Source organism: Pristiophorus japonicus, chromosome 2, assembly GCF_044704955.1.
Source record: "Pristiophorus japonicus isolate sPriJap1 chromosome 2, sPriJap1.hap1, whole genome shotgun sequence".
In the NCBI taxonomy this organism is placed as follows: domain Eukaryota; kingdom Metazoa; phylum Chordata; class Chondrichthyes; family Pristiophoridae; genus Pristiophorus; species Pristiophorus japonicus.
Genome location: NC_091978.1, coordinates 306,539,771 through 306,565,861, shown reverse-complemented (window position 1 = coordinate 306,565,861; position 26,091 = coordinate 306,539,771). Strand labels below are relative to the sequence as shown.

Below are 26,091 nucleotides of genomic sequence, written 5' to 3'. Positions count from 1 at the left end.
TCAGGCCCACGGATTTGAAAACCGAGGCCATCAAAAATGCACCCAAGCCTCAGAATGTGACGGAGCTGCATTCGTTCCTTGGGCTACTCAACTACTTTGATAATTTCTTACACAGATTGAGCACTTTACTAGAGCCACTGCATGTGTTACTAAGAAAAGGCGACAACTCATCTGGGGTGCGTCTCAAGATAGAGCCTTTGAGAAAGCCAAGAATCTGTTATGTTCAAACAAGTTGCTTGTTCATTATGATCCATGGAAGCGCCTTGTATTGGCCTGTGATGCTTCAGCATATGGAGTTGGCTGCGTATTCCAACAAGCAAATGAATCGGACAAGCTACAACCTGTTGCGTATGCTTCGAGAAGTCGGTCTAAAGCGGAAAGAGCTTACAGTATGGTAGAGAAAGAAGCTTTGGCCTGTGTGTATGGGGTAAAAAAAAAAGCACCAGTACCTGCTTGGTCTTCGTTTTGAACTAGAAACGAATCACAAGCCACTCATTTCTTTGTTTGCGGAAAACAAAGGTATTCAAGAGTGGGCGCTGACATTGTCTGCCAATAATTACGTCTTCCATCATAGACCTGGCACTGAGAATTGTGCCGATGCACTGAGTCGTCTGCCCTTACCCACAACTGAGATGGAGATGCCTCAACCTGCAGATAGTAATTGTTAGTAATGGATGTTTTGAGAGTGAAGGAACCCCTGTCACTGCTCAACAAGTTAGGATCTGGATCAGCCATGACCCTATTTTGTTGGTTGTGAAACTGTGTGTACTCAGTGATGACTGGTCTGCCATACCACAGCATGCGACCCACCACTAACTCAGTGAAACTTGAACGTTGCACAAGGTAGGCAAAGCCAAAAAACAGCTCAAGAATAACAAGGCTGCGGGTGCAGATGTAATCCCTGCTGAGGCACTAAAGTATGGCGGAGAGGCGCTGTTGGCATGGATAGATGACCTCATCACTCTCATCTGGAGGGAGGAGAGCATGCTGGGAGATCTCAGAGATGCAGTGATTATGACCATTTTTTAAAAAGGGGACGTCTGACTGCAGCAACTACAGGGGAATCTCCCTGCTATCAGCCACTGGGAAAGTTGGCGCTCAAGTTCTCCTCAATCATCTTCTCCCTGTGGCCGAGGAGCTCCTCCCGGAATCACAATGCAGATTTCGTCCCCTACGGGGCACAACAGACATGATCTTTGCAGCGCGACAGTTGCAGGAAAAATGCAGGGAGCAGTGCCAGCCCTTATACATGGCCTTTTTCGATCTTACAAAGGCCTTTGACACTGTCAACCGTGAGGGTTTATGGAGCGTCCTCCTTCGTTTCGGATGCCCCCAAAAGTTTGTCAACATCCTTCGCCTGCTTCACGACGACATGCAGGCCGCGATCCTTACCAATGAATCCATTACAGACCCAATCCACGTCTGAACCGGGGTCAAACACGGCTGCGTCATCGCTCCAACCCTCTTCTCAATCTTCCTCACCGCCATGCTCCACCTCACAATCAACAAGCTCCCGAGTGGAACGAAACTACAGAACCAGTGGGAATCTGTTTAACCTACACCTCCTCCAGGCCAAGTCCGAGATCACCCCAACCTCTGTCGTTGAGCTGCAGTATGTGGACGATGCCTGCGTCTGCGCACATTCAGAGGCTGAACTCCAGGATATAGTCAATGTATTCACTGAGGTGTACGAACATCCGTAAGACAAAGGTCCTCTACCAGCCTGTCCCCGCCGCACAGCACTACTCTCCAATCATCAAGATCCGCGGCACGGACCCGGACAACGTGGACCATTTCCCATATCTCGGGAGCCTCTTATCAACAAAGGCAGACATTGATGCAAAGATTCAACATCGGCTCCAGTGCACCAGTGCAGCCTTCGGCTGTCTGAGGAAAAGAGTGTTTGAAGACCAGGCCCTCAAATCTACCACTAAGCTCATGGTCTACAGGGTTGTAGTAATACCCACCCTCCTGTATGGATTTGAGGCATGGACGATGTATAGAAGAAACCTCAAGTCGCTGGAGATATATCACCAATGATGTCGCCGCAAGATCCTGCAAATCCCCTGGGAGGAGAGGCGCACCAACATCAGTGTCCTGGACCAGGCTAACATCCCCAGTATTAAAGTACTGACCACACTCGATCAGCTTTGCTGGGCAGGCCACACAGTTCGCATGCCAGATAAGAGACACCCTAAGCAAATGTTTTATGCCGAGCCCCTTCATGGTAAACGAGCCAAAGGAGGACAGCGGAAATGTTATAAGGACACCCTCAAAGCCTCTCTGGTAAAGTGTGACATCACCATTTACACCTGGGAGACACTGGCCGAAGACTGCCCGAGGTGGAGAAAGTACATCTGGGAGGGCGTTGAGCTCTTCGAGTCTCAACGCAAAGAGCATGAAGAGGCCAAGTGCATGCAGCGGAAGGAGCGCGCGGCAAACCATCCCCACCAACCCCTTCCCTCGACGAACGTCTGTCCCACCTGTAACAAGGTCTGTGGCTCTCGTATCGGACTGTTCAGCCATCAAAGAACTCACTTTAGGAGTGGAAGCAAGTCTTCCTCGATTCCGAGGGACTGCCTATGATGATGATGATGGAGATGCGTGGCGAGACCAAACTTTACAACCATCGCACGGATGAGCTGTCCATTCAGTCAGACTGTTTACTGTGGGGTAATAGTGTACTCATGCCTAAGAAAGGTCGAGAAAAATTTGTACGTGAACTTCATAGCACTCATCCTGGTATTGTCATGATGAAGTCATTGCTAGATCTCATGTATGGTAGCCTGGAATTGACTCTGATCTGTAATCATGCATGCATCATTGCAATACTTGCATGCAGCTAAGCAAAGTACCAGCGGAATCTCCGCTGAATCTTTGGTCGTGGCCATCCAAACCATGGTCGAGGATCCACATTGATTTTGTGGGCCTGTCCCTAGGAAAGATGTTTTTTGTTGTAGTAGGTGCATATTCTAAGTAGATAGAGTGTGTTATTATGTCATCCAGCACATCTACAACTACCAGTGAGAGTCTTCGTATCATGTTTCTACTCATGGTTTGCCTGACATTGTTGAGAGCGACAACGGACCTTGCTTCACAAGTCTTGAGTTCCAGGAGGTCATGTGAGATCAGCTCCATTCACGCCTGCTTCTAATGGTCAAGCAGAGCATGCCGAGCAAGCAAAGTATGAAACATGTAACTCAGGGCTTACTGCAGAGACAGTTGTCATGTATATTGCTCAGTTACAGGTCAAGACCTCATATGCTTACTGGGGTTTCTCCTGCTGAACTACTGATGAAGAGAAATCTCAAGTCCAAGCTCTCTCTTGTTCATCCTGATTTGAATGATCATATTGAAAACAGACGTCAAAGTCAGCAATGGTGTCATGATCGTATTGCCATGTCACGTGACATCTCAGTCAACGATCCGGTTTATGTACTGAACTATGGTCAAGGTCCAAAGTGGATTGCTGGCACTGTTACAGTCAAGGAGGGTAACAGAATGTTTATTGTCATGCTCAAGAATGGGCAAACATGCGGCACACGGATGAACTGGAATCGAGTGAGGAAGATGCTGTCAGTGACCAACCAACCATTGTTCACTCATCAGAGGACTCTGCTGACATTACTGACTCTGACTCTTCAGTCCCATCAGATCGGCTACTCAGCCCTCAGTCTCAACGGACTCAGAACGCTCGCCCAGAGCCAAAGTTGAACTGAGACGATCAACTCGTGAGTGGAAAACCCCAGATCATCTTAATTTGTAAAAAGACTGTTAAGATTTTAATGTTGTTATGTATTAATGCTTGGGGGTCACCAGACACCAGAGGGCGCCACGGTCGGAGGTCATCGGGCTGTACACATGTGGCATGTGTGCTTGGTCACCTGTATATAAGCTGGGTGTCTTTGTCACGCAGGTACTCTTGGGCTGGAATAAAGATGGATCAGGTTGCACCTGAGTGAGTTTACACTAACCAGACTCTTCAGTCATTACACTAGGCAACATAGTTTCAGAATAAGTGCTTGACCATTTCTAATAGAAATAAGGAGGAATTTCTTCTCTCAGAGGGTCGTGAATCTTTGGAATTCTCTACCCAAGAGAGTTGCAGGGGCTGGGTCATTGAATATATTTAAAGTGCTGATAGACAGATTTTTGAATGATAAGGAAGTCAAGGGTTAGGAGGAGCGGGCAGGGAAGTAGAGTTGAGGCCAAGATCAGTTCAGCCATGATCTTATTGAATGGCGGAGCAGGCTCGAGGGACCAAATGGCCCACTCCTGCTCCTATTTCTTATGTTCTTATGTACACCATGGCAAGTAAAGTGCTGACTGTGACTGTGAAGGTGACCATGGCCCTAAATTTCTTTGCGTCAAGATCCTTCAAGGCTGGAGCAGACGACATCTGTAACATCTCCTAGTTCATTGTCCAGCGCTACATAACAGAGGTGACAGATGCTCTTTATGCCAGGAGAGGGGAGTTCATTGTCTTCACTCTGACTAGAGAGAAGCAGGCAGAGTATGCACGTTGCTTTGCCAGGATAGCAGGCTTCCCCATGGTGCAGGGTACCATCGACTGCAGGTAGCTTTCAAGGCACCACATCTAGATGTTGAGATGTACCACAACTGCAAAGGTTATCATTCGCTGAAGGTACAGTTGGTGTGTGACCATGCTCAGCTCCTCATGTGTCAACTGTGGTTCAGTGGGTAGCACTCTCACCTCTGTGTCAGAAGGTTGTGGATTCAAGTCAGATTCCAGGGACTTGAGCACAAAAATCTAGGCTGATACTCCAGTGCAGGGCTGAGGGAGTGGGCTTTGTAGAAAAAGTTGCACTTCAATACAAAAAACAGAAAATTAACTCAGGTTAAATATTTTTGCATGTACGTAAATGGTGGCAGATCGTTGGCGAAGCAGGATTCCATCTTCTCCTTGCTTATATCCTCGGCCCTTTCCAATTTTCCAGGGTCAGTAACGAATTAAGGGTAGGCCATTCACTGCCCTGGGATATTCACCTTAGGTTTGGGCAGAGACAGATTGGTGCAGAAAATTCCAAAGAATGCATTAAAGTTTAAAAACGTTCACATTTTCTGGGGAAACCAACCATTTTAGCCAAAACCCACCCACTGGCTCATAATAACATTGGGCACTAGAAATGCAAAGTTATCTTTTTCATCCAAACATTGCCAGAAAACTAACGAGGGGAAATATGTTGTATAAAGTTATCCTGTCATTTGCCTCCCATTAAAATGCATTCACTCTATGCTCGATGTCAATTCCAGTGTAAAATCCCCAAAGTGGCGTCAGGTGGAGGAAACATGATAGAGTGGCTCATCACTCAATTTCCCTCCTCCCCCTTACCTAGTTTATGCCACAACTCAACAGCAGTAAACATTCCTTGGGTATTTGACGAGGCTATGAGAGGAAGGTCTATATTTTATGAATTCACACTGCCGCAGGTTAGCAAGCCCTGAACAATTTCCAATCACAAAATACTGAAGCGCCTTTGCCTCCATGTCCAAATTCGCAATATGTGGTCCCAGTGGCCATAGCTCTGTGTCAGGAATTCAACTTCGTACCATATACCCTAAAATATGTGGAAGCACTCGTTACATAAAATGCGGGCAGTCAGAAAATCACGAAAAGGAATCAGATGCAAAACATGTCTAGGTTCTGCTCATCAATTTTCCAATTCCGCTGTGCCCGTGCGGATATGACTGATGCAGATAATCTGAAAATCAATTTACTGTGTTCACTAGTCCCCAAGAATCTATCTCCCCTTGCTTCGAAACACTCAATAGCAAAAAGAAAAATGAATTACTGTAATGCAGTTGCTTTAATAGTCACAAACTAGAGCAGCTCGAACCACTGAGGATTCTTTTAAATCAAATTAAACATTAGGTATTACTGTTAATACCTCCTGGAAAACTAACATTTTTATCACACCTCCTTTGATAATGCAAGGTAATTTGTGAGGTTTGTGCTGTTGTTGCCCTTCTGCTGGTAATCCCCATTCCCTGTTCATCCCACTTCTCCTCAGACAGTACTATAGCTAGGAATTCTTCCATGCATTACATTTATTCCATGGGCAAATTTGCATATTTTTACTTTGCCATTGGCATAAATGTAAACATAGAAACATAGAAAATAGGTGCAGGAGTAGGCCATTTGGCCCTTCGAGCCTGCACCACCATTCAATAAGATCATGGCTGATCATTCACCTCAGTACCCCTTTCCTGCTTTCTCTCCATATCCCTCGATCACTTTAGCCGTAAGGGCCATATGTAACTCTCTCTTGAATATATCCAATGAACTGGCATCAACAACTCTCTGCGGTAGGGAATTCCACAGGTTAACAATTCTCTGAGTGAATAAATTTCTCCTCATCTCAGTCCTAACTGGCTTACCCCTTATCCTTAGACTGTGTCCCCTGGTTCTGGACTTCCCCAACATCGGGAAGATTTTTCCTGCATCTAACCTGTCCAGCCCTGTCAGAATTGTATATGTTTCTATGAGATCCCCACTTATCCTACTAAACTCCAATGAATACAGGCCCACTCGATCCAGTCTCTCCTCATATGTCAGCCCTGCCATCCGGGAATCAGTCTGGTGAACCTTCGCTGCACTCCCTCAATAGCAAGAACGTCCTTCCTCAGATTAGGAGACCAAAACTGAACACAATATTCTAGGTGAGGCCTCACCAAGGCCCTGTATAACTGCAGTAAGACCTCCCTGCTCCTATACTCAAATCTCCTAGCTATGAAGGCCAACAGACCATTTGCCTTCTTCACTGCTTGCTGTACCTGCATGCCAACTTTCAATAACTGATGTACCATGACACCCAGGTTCGTTGCACCTCCCCTTTTCCTAATCTGCCGCCATTCAGATAATATTCTGCCTTCATGTTTTTGCCACCAAAGTGGATAACCTCACATTTATGCACATTATACTGCATCTGCTATGCATTTTCCCACTCACCTAACCTGTCCAAGTCACCCTGCAGCCTCTTAGCTTCCTCCTCACAGCTCACACCGCCACCCAGCTTAGTGTCATCTGCAAACTTGGAGATATTACACTTAATTCCTTCATCTAAATCATTAATGTATATTGTAAATAGCTGGGGGCCCAGCACTGAGCCCTGCCGCACCCCACTAGTCACTGCCTACCATTCTGAAAAGGACCCGTTTATCCCGACTCTCTGCTTCCTGTCTGCCAACCAGTTCTCTATCCACGTCAGTACATTACCCCCAATACCATGTGCTTTAATTTTGCACACCAATCTCTTGTGTGGGACCGTGCCAAAAGCCTTTTGAAAGTCCAAATACACCACATTCACTGGTTCTCCCTTGTCCATTCTACTAGTTACATCCTCAAAAAATTCCAGAAGATTTGTCAAGCATGATTTCCCTTTCATAAATCCATGCTGACTTGGACCGATGAATGGAACAAGTTCTAGCCCAGTGACTGCTGAAGGTGGGTCAAAAAGTTATTTTTTAATTCTGTTCACGCATAGCCCTTAGTTTGCTGGTAAAATTAAAGTGTGTGATTTATGCAACTTTTATATTTCAGAACCACCGGCAAACAAATGTGCCTTGATTCAACAACAATGGAAATCAATTATTCATGGGCAAGATGATGGAGCTGATTTTAAGTAATATTTCAGGTTACAGTTTCAGGTCCTGAAGAGAAATACTTTAGATTCAGGAGCTGTTTCCCCTTGGCAGTAGCAGCAGGAGCACCAGGGTCTTTACACTCTAGGATAAGAACAGAAAATGCTGGAAATACTCAGCAGGTCAGGCAGCACCTGTGGAGAGAGAAACAGAGTTAACGTTTCAGGTTGATGACCTTTCAAGTTAAGAGATGCAACAGATTTTAAGGAAGACATATTGGAAGCACTAGTATGGAAAGTAGCATCACCGGAACGGATGTGACGGAGATGGACAAACTGGGAGAATGTAATAGTGTCCTTACAGGAAGCCGGATGGGAGGAAGTGACCCTGAGCTTCTGGTCGCCTGTCATTTTAATTGTCCGCTCCACTCCCACTATGACCCCTCTGTCCTCAGCCTCTTACACTGTTCCAACGAAGCTCAACGTAAGCTCAAGGAACAGCATCTCCTCTTCCTCTTAGGCATTTTACAGCCTTCTGGACTCAACACTAAGTTCAACAATTTCAGACCATAGCCTTTGCCTCTATTTTTTCTGATGGCAGCTGTTGGTGATTCTGCTATGCCCATCTACATCTCTTCTAGATCCATCTTTTCTTTCTTTACTGGTACCATTGCCATTTCCTTTTGCTTTGTACTATCATACCTTTTGTCATTTAATTACTCCTAATTTCCACCCGATCACAGACCTTCCTTTTTGTTCTTTCCTCCCTCTCTTTTCTCTGCCCTTGCACTTGCTGAAAATCTTTTCCCAGTCCCGACGAAAGGTCATCGACCTAAAACGTTAACTCTGTTTCTCTTTCCAGATACATCCTGACCTGCTGTGTTTCCAGCATTTTCTGTTTTTATTTCAGATTTCCAGCATCCGCAATATTTTACTTGTTTTTCCTTTACACTCTGGGGTTGCCTCTGATAGCACTCTTCCATCAAAGACTATCCTGCAGTGGAAAGAGGGCATTATAGTGCTAGTTGAAAGTTTTGTATATCCAGTGTTGCATCTGAAAATGAGTCCTCGATCCCAATATTTTGCTCAATTAATGATTTTGGTTCATTGCTAATAGAAACATAGAAACATAGAAAATAGGTGCAGGAGTAGGCCATTCGGCCCTTCTAGCCTGCACCGCCATTCAATGAGTTCATGGCTGAACATGCAACTTCAGTACCCCATTCCTGCTTTCTCACCATATCCCTTGATTCCCCTAGTAGTAAGGACTTCATCTAACTCCTTTTTGAATATATTTAGTGAATTGGCCTCAACAACTTTCTGTGGTAGAGAATTCCACAGGTTCACCACTCTCTGGGTGAAGAAATTCCTCCTCATCTCAGTCCTAAATGGCTTCCCCCTTATCCTTAGACTGTGTCCCCTGGTTCTGGACTTCCCCAACATTGGGAACATTCTTCCTGCATCTAACCTGTCTAACCCCGTCAGAATTTTAAACGTTTCTATGAGGTCCCCTCTCATTCTTCTGAACTCCAGTGAATACAAGCCCAGTTGATCCAGTCTTTCTTGATAGGTCAGTCCCGCCATCCCGGGAATCAGTCTGGTGAACCTTCGCTGCACTCCCTCAATAGCAAGAATGTCCTTCCTCAGGTTAGGAGACCAAAACTGTACACAATACTCCAGGTGTGGCCTCACCAAGGCCCTGTACAACTGTAGCAACACCTCCCTGCCCCTGTACTCAAATCCCCTCGCTATGAAGGCCAACATACCATTTGCTTTCTTAACCGTCTGCTGTACCTGCATGCCAACCTTCAATGACTGATGTACCATGACACCCAGGTCTCTTTGCACCTCCCCTTTTCCTAATCTGTCACCATTCAGATAATAGTCTGTCTCTCTGTTTTTACCACCAAAGTGGATAACCTCACATTTATCCACATTATACTTCATCTGCTATGCATTTGCCCACTCACCTAACCTATCCAAGGCGCTCTGCAGCCTCATAGCATCCTCCTCGCAGCTCACACTGTCACCCAACTTAGTGTCATCCGCAAATTTGGAGATACTACATTTCATCCCCTCGTCTAAATCATTAATGTACAGTGTAAACAGCTGGGGCCCCAGCACAGAACCTTGCGGTACCCCACTAGTCACTGCCTGCCTTCCGAAAAGTCCCCATTTACTCCTACTCTTTGCTTCCTGTCTGACAACCAGTTCTCAATCCATGTGAGCACACTACCCCCAATCCCATGTGCTTTAACTTTGCACATTAATCTCTTGTGTGGGACCTTGTCGAAAGCCTTCTGAAAGTCCAAATATACCACATCAACTGGTTCTCCCTTGTCCACTCTACTGGAAACATCCTCAAAAAATTCCAGAAGATTTGTCAAGCATGATTTCCCTTTCACAAATCCATGCTGACTTGGACCTATCATATCACCTCTTTCCAAATGCACTGCTATGACATCCTTAATAATTGATTCCATCATTTTACCCACTACCGATGTCAGGCTGACCGGTCTATAATTCCCTGTTTTCTCTCTCCCTCCTTTTTTAAAAAGTGGGGTTACATTGGCTACCCTCCACTCCATAGGAACTGATCCAGAGTCAATGGAATGTTGGAAAATGACTGTCAATGCATCCACTATTTCCAAGGTCACCTCCTTAAGTACTCTGGGATGCAGTCCATCAGGCCCTGGGGATTTATCGGCCTTCAATCCCATCAATTTCCCCAACACAATTTCCCGACTAATAAGGATTTCCCTCAGTTCCTCCTCCTTACTAGACCCTCCGACCCCTTTTATATCCGGAAGGTTGTTTGTGTCCTCCTCAGTGAATACCGAACCAAAGTACTTGTTCAATTGGTCCGCCATTTCTTTGTTCCCCGTTATGACTTCCCCTGATTCTGACTGCAGGGGACCTACGTTTGTCTTTACTAACCTTTTTCTCTTTACATATCTATAGAAACTTTTGCAATCCGTCTTAATGTTCCCTGCAAGCTTCTTCTCGTACTCTATTTTCCCTGCCGTAATCAAACCCTTTGTCCTCCTCTGCTGAGTTCTAAATTTCTCCCAGTCCCCGGGTTCGCTGCTATTTCTGGCCAATTTGTATGCCATTTCCTTGGCTTTAATACTATTCCTGATTTCCCTTGATAGCCACGGTTGAGCCACCTTCCCTTTTTTATTTTTACGCCAGACAGGAATGTACAATTGTTGTAGTTCATCCATGCGGTCTCTAAATGTCTGCCATTGCCCATCCACAGTCAACCCCTTCAGTATCATTCACCAATCTATCCTAGCCAATTCACGCCTCATACCTTCAAAATTACCCTTCTTTAAGTTCTGGACCATGGTCTCTGAATTAACTGTTTCATTCTCCATCCTAATGCAGAATTCCACCATATTATGGTCACTCTTCCCCAAGGGGCCTCGCACAACGAGATTGCTGATTAATCCTCTCTCATTACACAACACCCAGTCTAAGATGGCCTCCCCCCTAGTTGGTTCCTCGACATATTGGTCTAAAAAACCATCCCTTATGCACTCCAGGAAATCCTCCTCCACCGTATTGCTTCCAGTTTGGTTAACCCAATCTATGTGCATATTAAAGTCACCCATTATAACTGCTGCACCTTTATTGCACGCACCCCTAATTTCATGTTTGATGCTCTCCCCAACATCACTACTACTGTTTGGAGGTCTGTACACAACTCCCACTAACGTTTTTTGCCCTTTGGTATTCTGCAGCTCTACCCATATAGATTCCACATCATCCAAGCTAATGTCTTTCCGAACTATTGCCTTAATTTGCTCCTTAACCAGCAATGCTACCCCATCTCCTTTTCCTTTTATTCTATCTTTCCTGAATGTTGAATACCCCTGGATGTTGAGTTCCCAGCCCTGATCATCCTGGAGCCACGTCTCCGTAATCCCAATCACATCATATTTGTTAACATCTATTTGCACAGTTAATTCATCCACCTTATTGCGGATACTCCTTGCATTAAGACACAAAGCCTTCAGGCTTGTTTTTTTTAACACCCTTTGTCCTTTTAGAATTTTGCTGTACAGTGGCCCTTTTTGTTCTTTGCCTTGGGTTTCTCTGCCCTCCACTTTTCCTCATCTCCTTTCTGTCTTTTGCTTTTGCCTCCTTTTTGTTTCCCTCTGTCTCCCTGCATTGGTTCCCATCCCCCTGCCATATTAGTTTAAATCCTCCCCAACAGCACTAGCAAACACTCCCCCTAGGACATTGGTTCCGGTCCTGCCCAGGTGCAGACCGTCCGGTTTGTACTGGTCCCACCTCCCCCAGAACCGGTTCCAATGTCCCAGGAATTTGAATCCCTCCCTGCTGCACCACTGCTCAAGCCACGTATTCATCTGCGCTATCCTGCGATTCCTACTCTGACTATCACGTTCACTGGTAGCAATCCCGAGATTACTACTTTTGAGGTCCTACTTTTTAATTTAGCTCCTAGCTCCTTAAATTCATTTCGTAGGACCTCATCCCTTTTTTTACCTATGTCGTTGGTACCAATGTGCACCACGACAACTGGCTGATCTCCCTCCCTTTTTAGAATGTCCTGCACCCGCTCCGAGACATCCTTGACCCTTGCACCAGGGAGGAAACATACCATCCTGGAGTCTCAGTTACGGCCGCAGAAACGCCTATCTATTCCCCTCACCATTGAATCCCCAATCACTATTGCTCTCCCACTCTTTTTCCTGCCCTCCTGTGCAGCAGAGCCAGCCACGGTGCCATGAACTTGGCTGCTGCTGCCCTCCCCTGATGAGTCATCCCCCTCAACAGTACCCAAAGCAGTGTATCTGTTTTGCAGGGGGATGACCACAGGGGACTCCTGCACTACCTTCCTTGCACTGCTCTTCCTGTTGGTCTTCCATTCCCTATCTGGCTGTGGACCCTTTCCCTGCGGTATGACCAACTCGCTACACGTGATACTCACGTCATTCTAATAAATTTGTAACATTGGTAAACTTAAATGTAAATAACTTATACCAATACCATCAAAAGGACTCTTAACATCTGGTCTTCCATCTTCTTTATGGAGGTAAAGTGATGCCAAAATAAATAGAACCCTGAACATCTGGCCATAGTTCTTTAGGATAAATGCACTCTCACATTTAGATTGCTCGTGAAAAATATTTTGAGATTTTGATACTTTGCTTGTTGCCCCAAGAGCATTATTCAGAGAAACAGTTAGTCTTTTATGTTTTAAAGCATCATTGATCATAACATTAAGAAACATATAATTGTAACAGTTGATAAAAAAAATTGTTGACCATTTTTTGCTCTCAGAGGATAATTTTGCCCAGTGAAAGCACTGGGCAGATACATGGCAGATGAAATTTAACACAGAGAAGTGTGAAGTGATACATTTTGGAATGATAAATGAGGAGAGGCAATATAAACTAAATTATTTGATTTTAAAAAGGTTGCAGGAACAGAGGGATCTGGGAGTGTACATACACAAATCTTTGAAGGTCGCAGCAGAAGTTGATAAGGCAGTTAAAAAAGCATTTGGGATCCTTGGCTTTAATAATAGAGGCATAGAGCACAAACATAAGGCAGTTATGCTGAACCTTTATAAATTACTGGTTATGTCTCAGCTGAAGTATTGTGTCCAATTCTGAACATTCACTTTAGGAAGGACGTCAAGGTCTTGGAGAGAGTGCAGAAGAGATTTACTAGAATAGTACCAGAGATGAGGGACTTCAGTAATTTGGAGCGACTAGAGAAGCTAGGATTGTTCTCCTTCGAGTAGAAAAGGTTAAGAGGAGATTTAAGAGAGGTGTTCAAAATTATGAGGAGTTTTGATAGAGCAAATAGGGAGAAACTGTTTCTATAGGCAGAAGGGTTGGTAACCAGAGGACACAGCTTGAAGGTAATTGGAAAAAGAACCAGAAGGGAGATGAGGAGAATTTTTTTGCACAGTGTGTTGTTCAGATCTGAAATGCACTATCTGAAAGGCTGGTGGAAGCAGAATCAATAGTAACTTTCAAAAGGGAATTGGATAAATACCTGAAGGGGGAAAAAATCGTAGGGCTATGGGGAAAGGGCAGGGGAATGGGACTAAATGGATAGCTCATTCACAGGCATAATTGGCCAAATGGCCTCCATCTGTGCTGTATGGTTCTATTATTGTAGAATAAGGCACAGCAAATCAGGCATGCCAACCTCTGCGGCTGGCTCTGCGATCACCATTCCCAATGAGTGACTCTTCATATCAGGAGCAGAGTTTTGTAATAGTTCATAATGTGCAGAAATCCAATCTTTAATTCCAAATTGAGCCAAATAAAAACAGTGCAACTCACCTTGTACACATAAGGGTTCCTGCGTGAATCTGTGAGGATGTCAAACCTTGTATAAAGATCATTGAGAAGATTTACAATTTTCATAGCACCCTCTGCTGAGGCATGTTTACTGCAGAAGGCATTGAATCCAACAATTCCACTGAAAAGTATAGTTACGTTGTCATAACGTTTAGCAGGAATAGGACGTTTGTGTCTCAACTCGTTGGCAACAGAATGGGGAAGAACTGAATACAGTAATCTGAAAAACAGATAAACGTTCAACTGAATGAAACATTTTTAAAGTATTTTGAATATTTAAATTTTCTTTGTCAACTTGTGGCTCACACTCGCCTCTGAGTCTGAAGGTTGTGGGTTTAAGTCTCATTCCAGGGACTTGAGCACATAAATCTAGGCTGACACTCCAGTGCAATGCTGAAGGAATGCTGCACTGTTGGAGGTGCCATCTTTAAACCGAGGCCCCATCTGCTCTCTTAGGTAGACATAAAAGATCCCATGGCGCTATTTCGAAGAAGAGCAGAGGACTTATCCCCAGTGTCCTGGCCAATATTTATCCCTCAATCAATATAATAAAAACAGATCATCTGGTCATTATCACATTGCTGTTTGTGGGAGCTTGCTGTGTGCAAATTGAGTGTCGCGTTTCCCACATTACAACAGTGACTACAATCCAAAAGTACTTCATTGACTTTAAAGTGCTTTGAGACAGACATCTGGTGGTCAAGGAACTATATAAATGCAAGTATTTCTTTTCTTTAAACCATAGGGTGAAAATTCTAAAAACGAACCATTTTGCCTATTTTTTGCTCGATACTCCTTTATATAGTTACAAAATATAGGAGTTAAAAACCAGTCACATTCAGAATCACATCCCAAGTATAGACTGATACAAATATTACAAGGACAGTTCATTTTGGTCTGCAGACAGATAGCTTGAGTGAGGTGCCAAACCATATCGTTTAAACAAAAATATACTGTGATTTGTTTAGTTATGTGTCTGACTGGCAGTTCCTTTAAGTTAAGTTGACTGTTATTCAAATCCAAAAAGCTCTGTTCACTGAGGAGTACTCATGGGCCAAATCTGTTCAACAACTGAAGAGTTGAACTGGAACTTTAAAGATATTAAGACGATTAGGGGGGAGAAATTCAGGTGCACCCCATTTGAGGCTCTAACTTTTGAAAGCTGGAAAAAGTAGCACCAGGCACTAATGATTCTCAGCTTCCTCTAAATTTGGTGTTAGCGCTCCAGGAAGGAAGTGGAGTGCTAAATCAAGTGCTACCACTTCCGTTGGAGCGCTAAACCAGCGTTTTGTGGTGCAGTCCTGCATAATGTCCCGTGCAGCACCGCCAGGATCCGAGGCTTAAAGGGAAAGGCCATTGCTGCAGACTCTTCATTGGGATGAATTAGCTGGTGCCTGAAAGCGATCCAGCTCGATCAGCCGCAAACACTCTAACAGAGTGCCGGGCTGATCGATCGTGGCTGAGGAAAAATTAAAAAATTTAAATTATGCATTTGAACAATTTCTTTATTTACCATGCCAACATCCCCTTTATCTCGCATCCCTGAAACGTCTGGCTTCCAAACAACGCCTTCTGCAGCTGTTGGTGTTGTCACCCGGCTGCAAGGGCGGCGGAACCAAAGTTCGGGTCTGGAGCGCTACCGGGGCAATGCGCAAGACAATGATGTCACGATCTTTGGCCACAGGTGATCATGGAGCAAGGTGTTACCGTCACTGCAAACCTCTTGGCCAATTTAGTGAGAGTCGTTTCTTTCGTGTTTGACTAACCTGATTGAATTTTTTGAGGAGGCAACCAAGAGGGTCGATGAGGGTAGTGTGTATGATGTAGTATATATGGACTTTAGCAAGGCTTTTGATAAGGTCCCACATGATAGACTGGTCATGAAGGTTAAAGCCCATGGGATACAGGGCAAAGTAGCAAGTTGGATCCAAAATTGGCTTGGAGATAGGAAGCAAAGGGTAATGATTGATGGATGTTTTTGTGATTGGAAGGCTGTTTCCAGTGGGGTTCCGCAGGTCTCAGTACTGGGTCCCTTGCTTTTTGTGGTATATATCAATGATTTAGATTTGAATATAGGGAGTATGATTAAGAAGTTTGCAGATGACACTAAAATTGGCTGTGTGGTTGATAATGAAGAGGAAAGTCATGGGCTGCAGGAGGATATCAATCTACTGGTCAGGTGGGCAGAGCAGTGGCAAATGGAATTTAATTCAGAGAAGTGTGAGATGATGCACTTTGGGAGGACTAATAAGGAAAAGGCATACACATTAGGCGTTAGGCCACTTAATAGTGTAGATGAACAAAGGGATCTTGGAGTGCTTGTCCACAGATCCCTGAAAGTACCAGGCCAGGTGGATAAGATGGTTAAGAAGGCATACGGAATGCTTGCCTTTATTAGCCGAGGCATAGAAGCAGGGAGGTTATGCTTAAATTGTATAATACTTTGGTTAGGCCACAACTGGAGTACTGCTTGCAGTTTTGGTCGCCGTATTATAGGAACGGCATTATTGCACTAAAGAGGATGCAGAGGAGATTTACTAGGATGCTGCCTGGAATGGAGAATCTTAGTTATGAGGACAGATTGAATAGGCTGGGTTTGTTCTCATTGGAACAGGGGAGGTTGAGAGGAGACCTCATTGAGGTGTACAAAATATTGAGGGGCCTGGATATAGTGGATAGTAAGGGTCTATTTCCATTGGTGGAGGGGTCGATTATGAGGCGGCATAGTTTTAAGGTGGTTAGTGGAAGGTTTAGAGGGGATTTGAGGGGATGCTTCTTTACGCAGAGGGTTGTGGGGATCTGGAACTTGTTGGCTGGAAGAATGGTGGATGCAGAAACCTTCACCACTTTTAAGAGATGGTTGGGTGGGCACTTAAAATTCAGTAACCTGCAGGGTTATGGACCTAGAGCTGGTAATTGTGATTTGACTTGATGACTTTTTGTGGATGGCGCAGATATAATGGTAAATACTGCAGGGAATGGAATACGGCCAGGGTGATCTCCTGGACTAGTTTCGATTGCCTGGATGGGTTGGAGAGCATTTTTCCCAGATTTTTTCTCCCTAAATTGGCCTGGGTTTTTATCTGTTTTTTGCCTCTCCCAGGAGATCACATGGCTCCAGTTGGGGTGGAGTGTAGAATGTTTCAGTGTAAGGGGTGTCACAGTTGTGTGATGCAGACTGGTTAGGCTGGGTGCTCTTTGCCTTTCCGTCATTGTTCATCGGTTTATATGTAACCTTTAGGGCTGCTGACCAAGGGCCATGCGGCTCTTTGTTGGCCGGCATGGACATGATGGACCAAAATGGCCGTCTTCTGCGCTGTAACTTTCTATGTTTCTATGTTTCGCCGCGCCCTGTCGGAAAGTCATTAGTGCCCATTTATCCCCCCTCCTCCCGGAGGCGATAACACGAGGCCAATTTCTAGGCTTTAGATCCTATAGCTGGTAGAGTATAAGAAAACAATGGCATATTATAGGCCCAGAAATTGCGGTCGGAGGCTTCCTGTGGGCGGGATACTTCCGACTGCAAAAATTTCTACGAAAGTACCTAGAGGTCCCAGAGGTTTGGCAACGTGTGGTCCTGGGACTCTACGCGTAGGCCAGTGTAGAGGCCCACGTATCCCAGGATTGTAAGAGTTTCGTACGGATCTCTGAGATTACGTGGGCAGGCCCAACCTATCAGAGTAGTAGAGGGATCCCCCTTCATATGTATTATTTCTTATGTGCGGAGCTGTTAAATGTATGAGTGGTAATACCCCCAAAAACACAGAAACATTGAAAATAAATTTTAAAAACACATTACATATTTAAAATTAATTAAAATGCAATTTATTTAAATATTTTACACAAAAATTTATGTTTTAACAGGGCTAAAATAAACTTACCTTAATGGACAGTGTTGTTATTGTATACATGATTGATAACATTTTATTTTTCTATTTTTTAAAACTCTTACGCTGGTAAAAGCAGGCCTATGTGTAAGAATTTCATGGACATTTGCTGGCCAGGAGTTGGACAAATAACCCGCAGAGGCCCTTTTCATTCGGATACGGTGGATCTGTCAAAAGATTTCTTGACAGATCGCAAATTCTGAGTTTAGGCGCATGCGTAGTGCACGCCTCAACCTGGAACTTGTGTGGCACCTATGGGCACGTGCGCACCTCGTACACACCCGTAGCGGCTGCGAATTCAGGCCCATAAAAGTTAATTATAAAATATATAGTTTAGAATACAGATTGCAAACCATTTCTAATGTGCCTTGTTTCAAAGATTTAGCATAATGCAATATATACTGTAAATATATGTTATATTACTATTATTTATTTGCTGTTCATCTATTGTCCAACAAATTTGTGTGGCAGTTACTGGCAAAAATGAGATCTGGCACTGTGATATTTTGCTATATCTTGGAACATGCAAACAGAATCCTATGGCAGCACTAGAATCAGTGGCTGAAAAAAACAAAATATCTGTAAAGCTTTGCTTACATTGATGACAGAGCCAGTGAATATATATGGTGTATTTGGACTTTCAAAAGGCTTTTGACAAGGTTCCACACAAGAGATTGGTGTGCAAAATTAAAGCACATGGTGTTGGGGGTAATATACTGACGTGGATAGAGGACTGGTTGGCAGACAGGAAACATAGAGTCGGGATAAACGGGTCCTTTTCAGAATGGCAGGCAGTGATTAGTGGGGTGCCGCAGGGCTCGGTGCTGGGACCCCTGCTATTTTCAATATACATTAATGATTTGGATGAAGGAATTCAGTGTAGTATCTCCAAGTTTGCAGATGACACTAAACTGGGTTACGGTGTGAGCTGTGAGGAGGACGCTAAGAGGCTGCAGAGTGACTTGGATAGATTAGGTGAGTGGGCAAATGCATGGCAGATGCAGTATAATGTGGATAAATGTGAGATTATCCACTTTGGGGGCAAAAACACGAAGGCAGAATATTATCTGAATGGTGGCAGATTAGGAAAAGGGGAGGTGCAACGAGACCTGGGTGCCATGGTACATCAGTCATTGAAAGTTGGCATGCAGGTACAGCAGGTAGTGAAGAAGGCAAATGGTATGTTGGCCTTCATAGCTAGGGAATTTGAGTATGGGAGCATAGATGTCTTACTGCAGTTGTACAGGGCCTTGGTGAGGCCTCACCTGGAATATTGTGTTCAGTTTTGGTCTCCTAATCTGAGGAAGGACGTTCTTGCTATTGAGAGAGTGCAGCGAAGGTTCACCAGACTGATTCCCGGGATGGCTGGACTGACATATGAGGAGAGACTGGATCGACTGGGCCTGTATTCACCGAAGTTTAGAAGGATGAGAGAGGATCTCATAGAAACATATAAAATTCTGACGAGATTGGACAAGTTAGATGCAGGAAGAATGTTCCCGATGTTGGGGAAGTCCAGAACCAGGGGACACAGTCTAAGGATAAGAGGTAAGCCATTTAGGACTGAGATGAGGAAAAACTTCTTCACTCAAAGAGTTGTTAACCTGTGGAAATCCCAACCGCAGAGAGTTGTTGATGCCAGTTCATTGGATATATTCAAGAGGGAGTTAGATATGGCCCTTACAGCTGAAGGGATCAAGGGGTATGGAGAGAAAGCAGGAAAGGGGTAGTGAGGTGGATGATCAGCCATGATCTTATTGAATGGTGGTGCAGTCTCGAAGGGCTGAATGGCCTGCTCTTGCACCTATTTTCTATGTTTCTATGTAAACACTGAGACTAATCAATGAGAGTACTCTAAATTACATAAGCTGAAACATCTAGAGTTAAGAATTATCTATCTAACCATAGCCAGAAAATCTCCTGCAATGGCTTCTCTACCTACTCCCGCATCGTTACCTCTGGTGTCCCCCAAGAATCTGTCCTTGGCCCCCTCTTATTTCTCATCCAAATGATGCCCCTTAGCGATATCATCTGAAAACATGGAGTCAGTTTCCACAAGTATACTGACAACACCCAGCCCTACCTCTCGACCCATTCTCTCGACCCCTGCTTTGTATCTAAATTGTCAGATTGTTGTCCGACATCCAGTACTGGATGAGCAGAAATTTTCTCCAATTAAATATCGGGAAGACCGAAGCCATTGTCTTTGGTCCCTGCCACAAACTGCGTTCCCTAACCACCGACTCCATCCCTCTCCCTAGCATCAATCTGAGGGTGAATATGACTGTTCGCAACCTAGATGTCATATTTGACCCTGAAATTAGTTTCCAGCCACATATCTGCGGCATAACTAAAACCGCCTTTTTCCACCTCCATAACATTGCTCGCCTCCGCCCCTGCCTCAGCTCTTCTGCTGTTGAAACCCTCAAACATGCCTTTGTTATGTCTAGACTTAACAACTCCAATTCATTCCTGGCCGGCCTTCTACATTCCACACTATATAAACTTGAAGTCATCCAAAACTCAGCAGTCCGTGTACTAACCCGCACCAAGTCAAGATCACCCATCACCTCTGTGCTTTCTGATCTACATTGGCTCCCAGTTAAACAATGCCTCGATTTCAAAATTATCATCCTTGTTTATAAATCATTCCATGGCCTTGCCTCTCCCTATCTCTGTAATTTTTTTCAGCCTCACAATCCACTGGCCTCTTGAACATCCCTCATTATAACTGCTCAACCATCAGTGGACGTGCCTTCAGCAGCCTGGGCCCTAAGCTTTGGAACTCTCTCCCTAAACCTCTATGCCTCGCTACCTCTCTTTCCTCCTTTAAGATGCTCGTTAAAACCTACCTCAGCTTTTGTTCATCTGCCTTAATTTCTTCTTTTATGCCTCGGTGTCAAATGTATCTTTTTTTCTTGTAACATTCCTGTGAAGCATCTTGCGACGTTTTACTACGTGAAAGGCACTATATAAATAAAAGTTATTATTATTATTATTTGAGCTACCTCTGGAAGCACTGAAGTCACTGGTAGCTTGCCGCTATTATTACAATGAGGCCGAGGCCCAATTTGTCAGGCCTCAGGCCTCCTGGTTTGGGTACACACAGGAACCTGAAAATGAACCATACCGAATTTTTAACCCCATGGTTCCTACTTAACTTAAATTAACCTTGTATTTTCTCCCAACTTTTTGGCATCTCAACAACCCAACAAAGATTATTTACTAGAATCTTCTGATTGTATTCTGGTTGAAGTTTTATTTTCTCTTTCAGATGCTAACAGACCTGCTATGTATTGCTTGCATTTAAAGATTTTATTTCTATCCCTTTTATATTTTCACCAAATGTACGACTACATTGCTGCAAGACTCTACCCGCATTTCTGGGTGTAAGTCTGGAGGTCGGCGAGTCGATGAGTCGGGAGGTCGATGAGTCGGGAGGTCGGCGAGTCGATGAGTCGGGAGGTCGGCGAGTCGATGAGTCGGGAGGTCGGCGAGTCGATGAGTCGGGAGGTCGGTGAGTCGATGAGTCGGGAGGTCGATGAGTCGGGAGGTCGGCGAGTCGATGAGTCGGGAGGTCGGCGAGTCGATGAGTCGGGAGGTCGATGAGTCGGGAGGTCGGCGAGTCGATGAGTCGGGAGGTCGGCGAGTCGATGAGTCGGGAGGTCGGCGAGTCGATGAGTCGGGAGGTTGGTGACTGAGTCGGGAGGTTGACGAGTCAGTAGGCCCTGTGAGGTCGACGAGTTGGTCGGCCCTCTGAGGTCGGCGAGTCAGTAGGCCCTGTGAGGTCAGCGAGTCAGTAGGCCCTGTAAGGTCGACGAGTCAGTAGGTCCTGTGAGATCGGCGAGTCGGGAATTCGGAGGCCGGAAGTTCGGAGGCCTCAGAGGTCGGTGAGGTGAGTTGGTAAGTAGCTCTCTTTTCTCTATTTCTTTTTAAGTAGATTTTAAACTAGATAATAGAGGGATGGCAATGCAGCTCAGTCCCGTGGAGTGCACATCGTGTGGCATGTGGGAAGTCCTGGACGCTTCGCGCAGCCTAGACAACCATGTGTGCAGGAGGTGACTCCAGCTTCAACTGCTCGAGCTCCGCGTTTTGGAGCTGGAGCAGCGAGTGGAGTCAGTACGATGCATCCGCGAGGCTGAGAGCTACGTGGATAGCATGTTTCAGGAGGTGGTCACCCCGCAGCTTAAAGACTTGCAGGTGGAGGGGAAATGGATGACCACAAGAAGTAGTAAGTGTGCTAGGCAGGTAGCGCAGGTGTCCCCCCATGAGTCCATCTCGCTTTCAAACCGATAATCACTTCTGAGTATCGGTAAGGGATGGTGCCTCTGGGGAGTGCAGCCAGAATCAATTCCAAGGCACCATGGGTGGCTCAGCTGCACAGGGGGGAGGGATGAAGAACAAAAGAGCCTTAGTGATAGGGGATTCTATAGTTAGGGGAACAGACAGGCGTTTCTGCGGCCGTAGACGTGACTCCCGAATGGTTTTATGCCTCCCTGGTACCAGGGTCAAGGATGTCACAGAGCAGACGCAGGGCATCCTAGGGGAGGAGGGTAAACAGCGAGAGGTCATGGCCCATATTGGGACCAACGACATAGGTAAAATGAGGGATGAGGTCCTAGAAGAAGAATTCAGGGAGCTAGGAAGAAAATTAAAGGGTAGGACCTCAAAGGTAGTAATCTCCGGGTTACTACCAGTGCCACATGCTAATGAGTAAAATAGAAGGATAGAGTGGATGTGGCTGGAAAGTTGGTGTAGGAGGGAGGGCTTTAAATTCTTGAGGCATTGGGACCGCTTCTGGGGGAGTTGGGACCTGTACAAACCGGACGGGTTGCACCTCAACAGCGCCGGGACCAATATCCTCGCGGGGAGTTTTGCAAGTGTTGTTGGGGAGAGTTTAAACTAGTTTGGCAGAGGGATGGGAACCTGAGAACGAATTCAAAAGGGAAGGAAGTAAAGCAGAAATTCGACATCAAGAATCTAGAAAGCGAATCTGTAAGACAAAGGAAACAGGGCTTAGTATGTAGTAAGCAAGGAGGTCTTCCTGTGCTGAATGGTATATACTTTAATGCAAGGAGTATAGCAAATAAGGCAGATAGCTAAGAGCACAGGTAGACACTTGGGAGTATGACATTATAGCCATTATAGAAACATGGCTGAAAGAGAGGCAGGTTTGGCAGATCAATATTCCTGGTTACAGGACTTTTAGACAAGATAGAGAGGGGAGTAATAAGGGTGGGGGGGCGCGGTCGCGGTACTGATTAAATAAACTATTACAGCGGGGAGGAGGGATGATATGTTAGAGGGATCATCAAATGAGGCCATATGGGTCGAATTGAAAAATAAAAAAGGAGCGATCGCACTGCTGAGCGTGTATTATAGACCCCCAAACAGTGGGAGGGAGATAGAGGAGCAATATGTAGGCAAATTGCTATGAAGGCCAAAAACCATAGGGTAGTAAAAGTAGGGGATTTTAACTATCCAAATATTTATTGGGACAAATTTAGTGTGAAGGGTATAGAGGGTGCGGAATTCTTGAAATGCATTCCAGAGAACTTTTTTAGTCAGTATGTAGCAAGCCCAACACAAGACGGGGTGGTCTTGAATTTAGTTTTGAGAAATGAAGCTGGGCAGGTTGAAGGGGTGTTAGTGGGAGAGCACTTGGGTGCCAGTGACCATAATTCAGACAGGTTCAAGTTGGTTATGGATAAGGACAAGAATAGGCCTGGAATAAAAGTTCCGAATTGGTGAAAAGCTAATTTTGCTAAGTTAAGGAGTGATTTGGCCATAGTGGACTGGAAACAGCTACTTGTGGGTAAATCAGTGTTGGAACAGTGGGAGGCATTCAAGGAGGAGATCCGGAAGGTTCAGGCCAAACATGTGCCCTTAAAGAAAAAGGCTGGGAAAAATAACTCTTGAGGCTCCTGGATGGTCTAGGAACTTACAGGGGAGGATTAAGAAAAAAAGGAAAGCTCATGTCATATACCAACGGCTAAATACTATAGAATCTTTAGAGCAATATTAAAAGGCAAAATTAAAAAGGATATTAGGAATGCTAAGCGAGAGCATGAGAAATTCTTGGCCATTAAAATTAAGGAAAACCCTAAGATGTTCTATAAATATATTAAGAGTAAGAGGGTAACTAAAGAAAGGGTAGGGCCTATTAGAGATCATGAGGGTAATCTTTATGTGGAGGCGGAAGATGTTTGGAGGGTTCTTAACGAATATTTTGCATCTGTTTTCACAAAGGAAAGGGGAATGCAGATACTGCTATCAAGGAGGAGTGTGATATTTTGGATGAAATAAATATAGTGAGAGAGCAAGTATTAAGGGGTTCAGCAGCTTTGAAAGTAGATAAGTCCCCAGGCCCGGATGAAATGCATCCCAGGCTGTTGAGTGAAGTAAAAGAGGAAATAGCAGAGGCCTTGACCATCATTTTCCAGTCCTCTTTGGACCTGGGCATGGTGCCGGAGGATTGGAGGACTGTTAATGTAGTACCCGTGTTTAAGAAGCGAGAAAGGGATAGACCGAGTAATTACAGTGGTGGGAAATTATTGGAAAAAATCCTGAAAGACAGGATAAATCTGCATTTGGAAAGGCAAGGATTAATTAGGGACAAGTCAGCACGCATTTGTTAAGGGAAGATCATGTTTGACTAACCTGATTGAACTTTTTGAGGAGGTAACCAAGAGGGTCAATGAGGGTTGTGTGTATGATGTAGTATATATGGACTTTAGCAAGGCTTTTGATAAGGTCCCACATGATAGACTGGTCATGAAGGTTAAAGCCCATGGGATACAGGGCAAAGTAGCAAGTTGGATCCAAAATTGGCTTGGAGATAGGAAGCAAAGGGTAATGATTGATGGATGTTTTTGTGACTGGAAGGATGCTTCCAGTGGGGTTCCGCAAGGCTCAGTACTGGGTCCCTTGCTTTTTGTGGTATATATCAATGATTTAGATTTGAATATAGGGAGTATGATTAAGACGTTTGCAGACGACACTAAAATTGGCTGTGTGGTTGATAATGAAGAGGAAAGTCATGGGCTGCAGGAGGATATCAATCTACTGGTCAGGTGGGCAGAGCAGTGGCAAATGGAATTTAATTCAGAGATGATGCACTTTGGGAGGGCTAATAAGAAAAGGGTATACACATTAAGCGGTAGGCCACTTAATTGTGTCGAAGAACAAAGGGACCTTGGAGTGCTTGTCCACAGATCCCTGAAAGTATCAGGCCAGGTGGATAAGGTGGTTAAGAAGGCATATGGAATGCTTACCTTTATTGTCTGAGGCATAGACTATGAGAGCAGGGAGGTTATGCTTCAATTGTATGATACTTCGGTTAGGCCACAGCTGGAGTACTGCGTGCAGTTCTGGTTGCCGTATTATAGGAAGGATGCGATTGCACTGGAGAGAGTGCAGAGGAGATTTACTTGGATGCTATCTGGAATGGAGAATCTTCGTTATGAGGACATTGGATAGGCTGGGTTTGTTCTCATTGGAACAGAGGAGGTTGAGAGGAGACCTCATTGAGGTGCACAAAATATTGAGGGGCTTGGACATAGTGGATAGTAAGGGTCTATTTCCATTGGTGGAGGGGTCTATTATGAGGAGGCATAGTTTTAAGATTTCGAGGGGATTTGATGACGGGGGGGGCTTCTTTACGCAGAGGGTTGTGGGGATCTGGAACTTGTTGGCTGGAAGAGTGGTGGATGCAGAAACCCTCACCAACTTTAAGAGATGTTTGGATGGGCACTTAAAGTGCAGTAACCTGCAGGGTTACGGACCTAGAGCTGGATGACCTTTTGTTGGACGGCGCAGATATAATGGTAAGTACTGCAGGGAATAAAATACGGCCAGGGTGATCTCCTGGACTAGTTTCGATCGCCTGGATGGGTCGGAGAGGAATTTTCCCAGATTTTTTTCTCCCTAAATTGGCCTGGGTTTTTCTCTGGTTTTTGCCTCTCCCAGGAGATCACCTGGCTCTGGTTGGGGTGGAGTGTAGAATGTTTCAGTATCAGTGGTGTTGCAGTTGTGTGAGGCAGACTGGTGTGGCTGGGTGCTCTTTGCCTTTCCGTCATTGTTCATAGGTCTTTATGTAACCTTTAGGACTGCTGACCAAGGGCCGTGCAGCTCTTTGTCGGCCGGCGCGGACACGATGGGCCGATATGGCCTCCTTCTGCACTGTAAATTTCTATGTTTCTATGTTATATGCATCGAGATATTGCAGTAATAGTTGAATAGCTAACTTAAAAGCAAACT

The 26,091-nt window shown here is 44.9% G+C and overlaps 1 protein-coding gene across 1 annotated transcript in view; it reads right to left on the bottom strand.

The window, feature by feature from the left end:
* gucy1b1 (guanylate cyclase 1 soluble subunit beta 1) overlaps positions 1 to 26,091 on the bottom strand; it is a 185,780-nt gene that overhangs the window by 43,771 nt on the left and 115,918 nt on the right. The window contains exon 7 of the mRNA XM_070862479.1: positions 13,928 to 14,165. Within this exon, the coding sequence (XP_070718580.1) occupies positions 13,928 to 14,165 (238 nt within the window). The remainder of the gene's footprint in view (positions 1 to 13,927; positions 14,166 to 26,091) is intronic.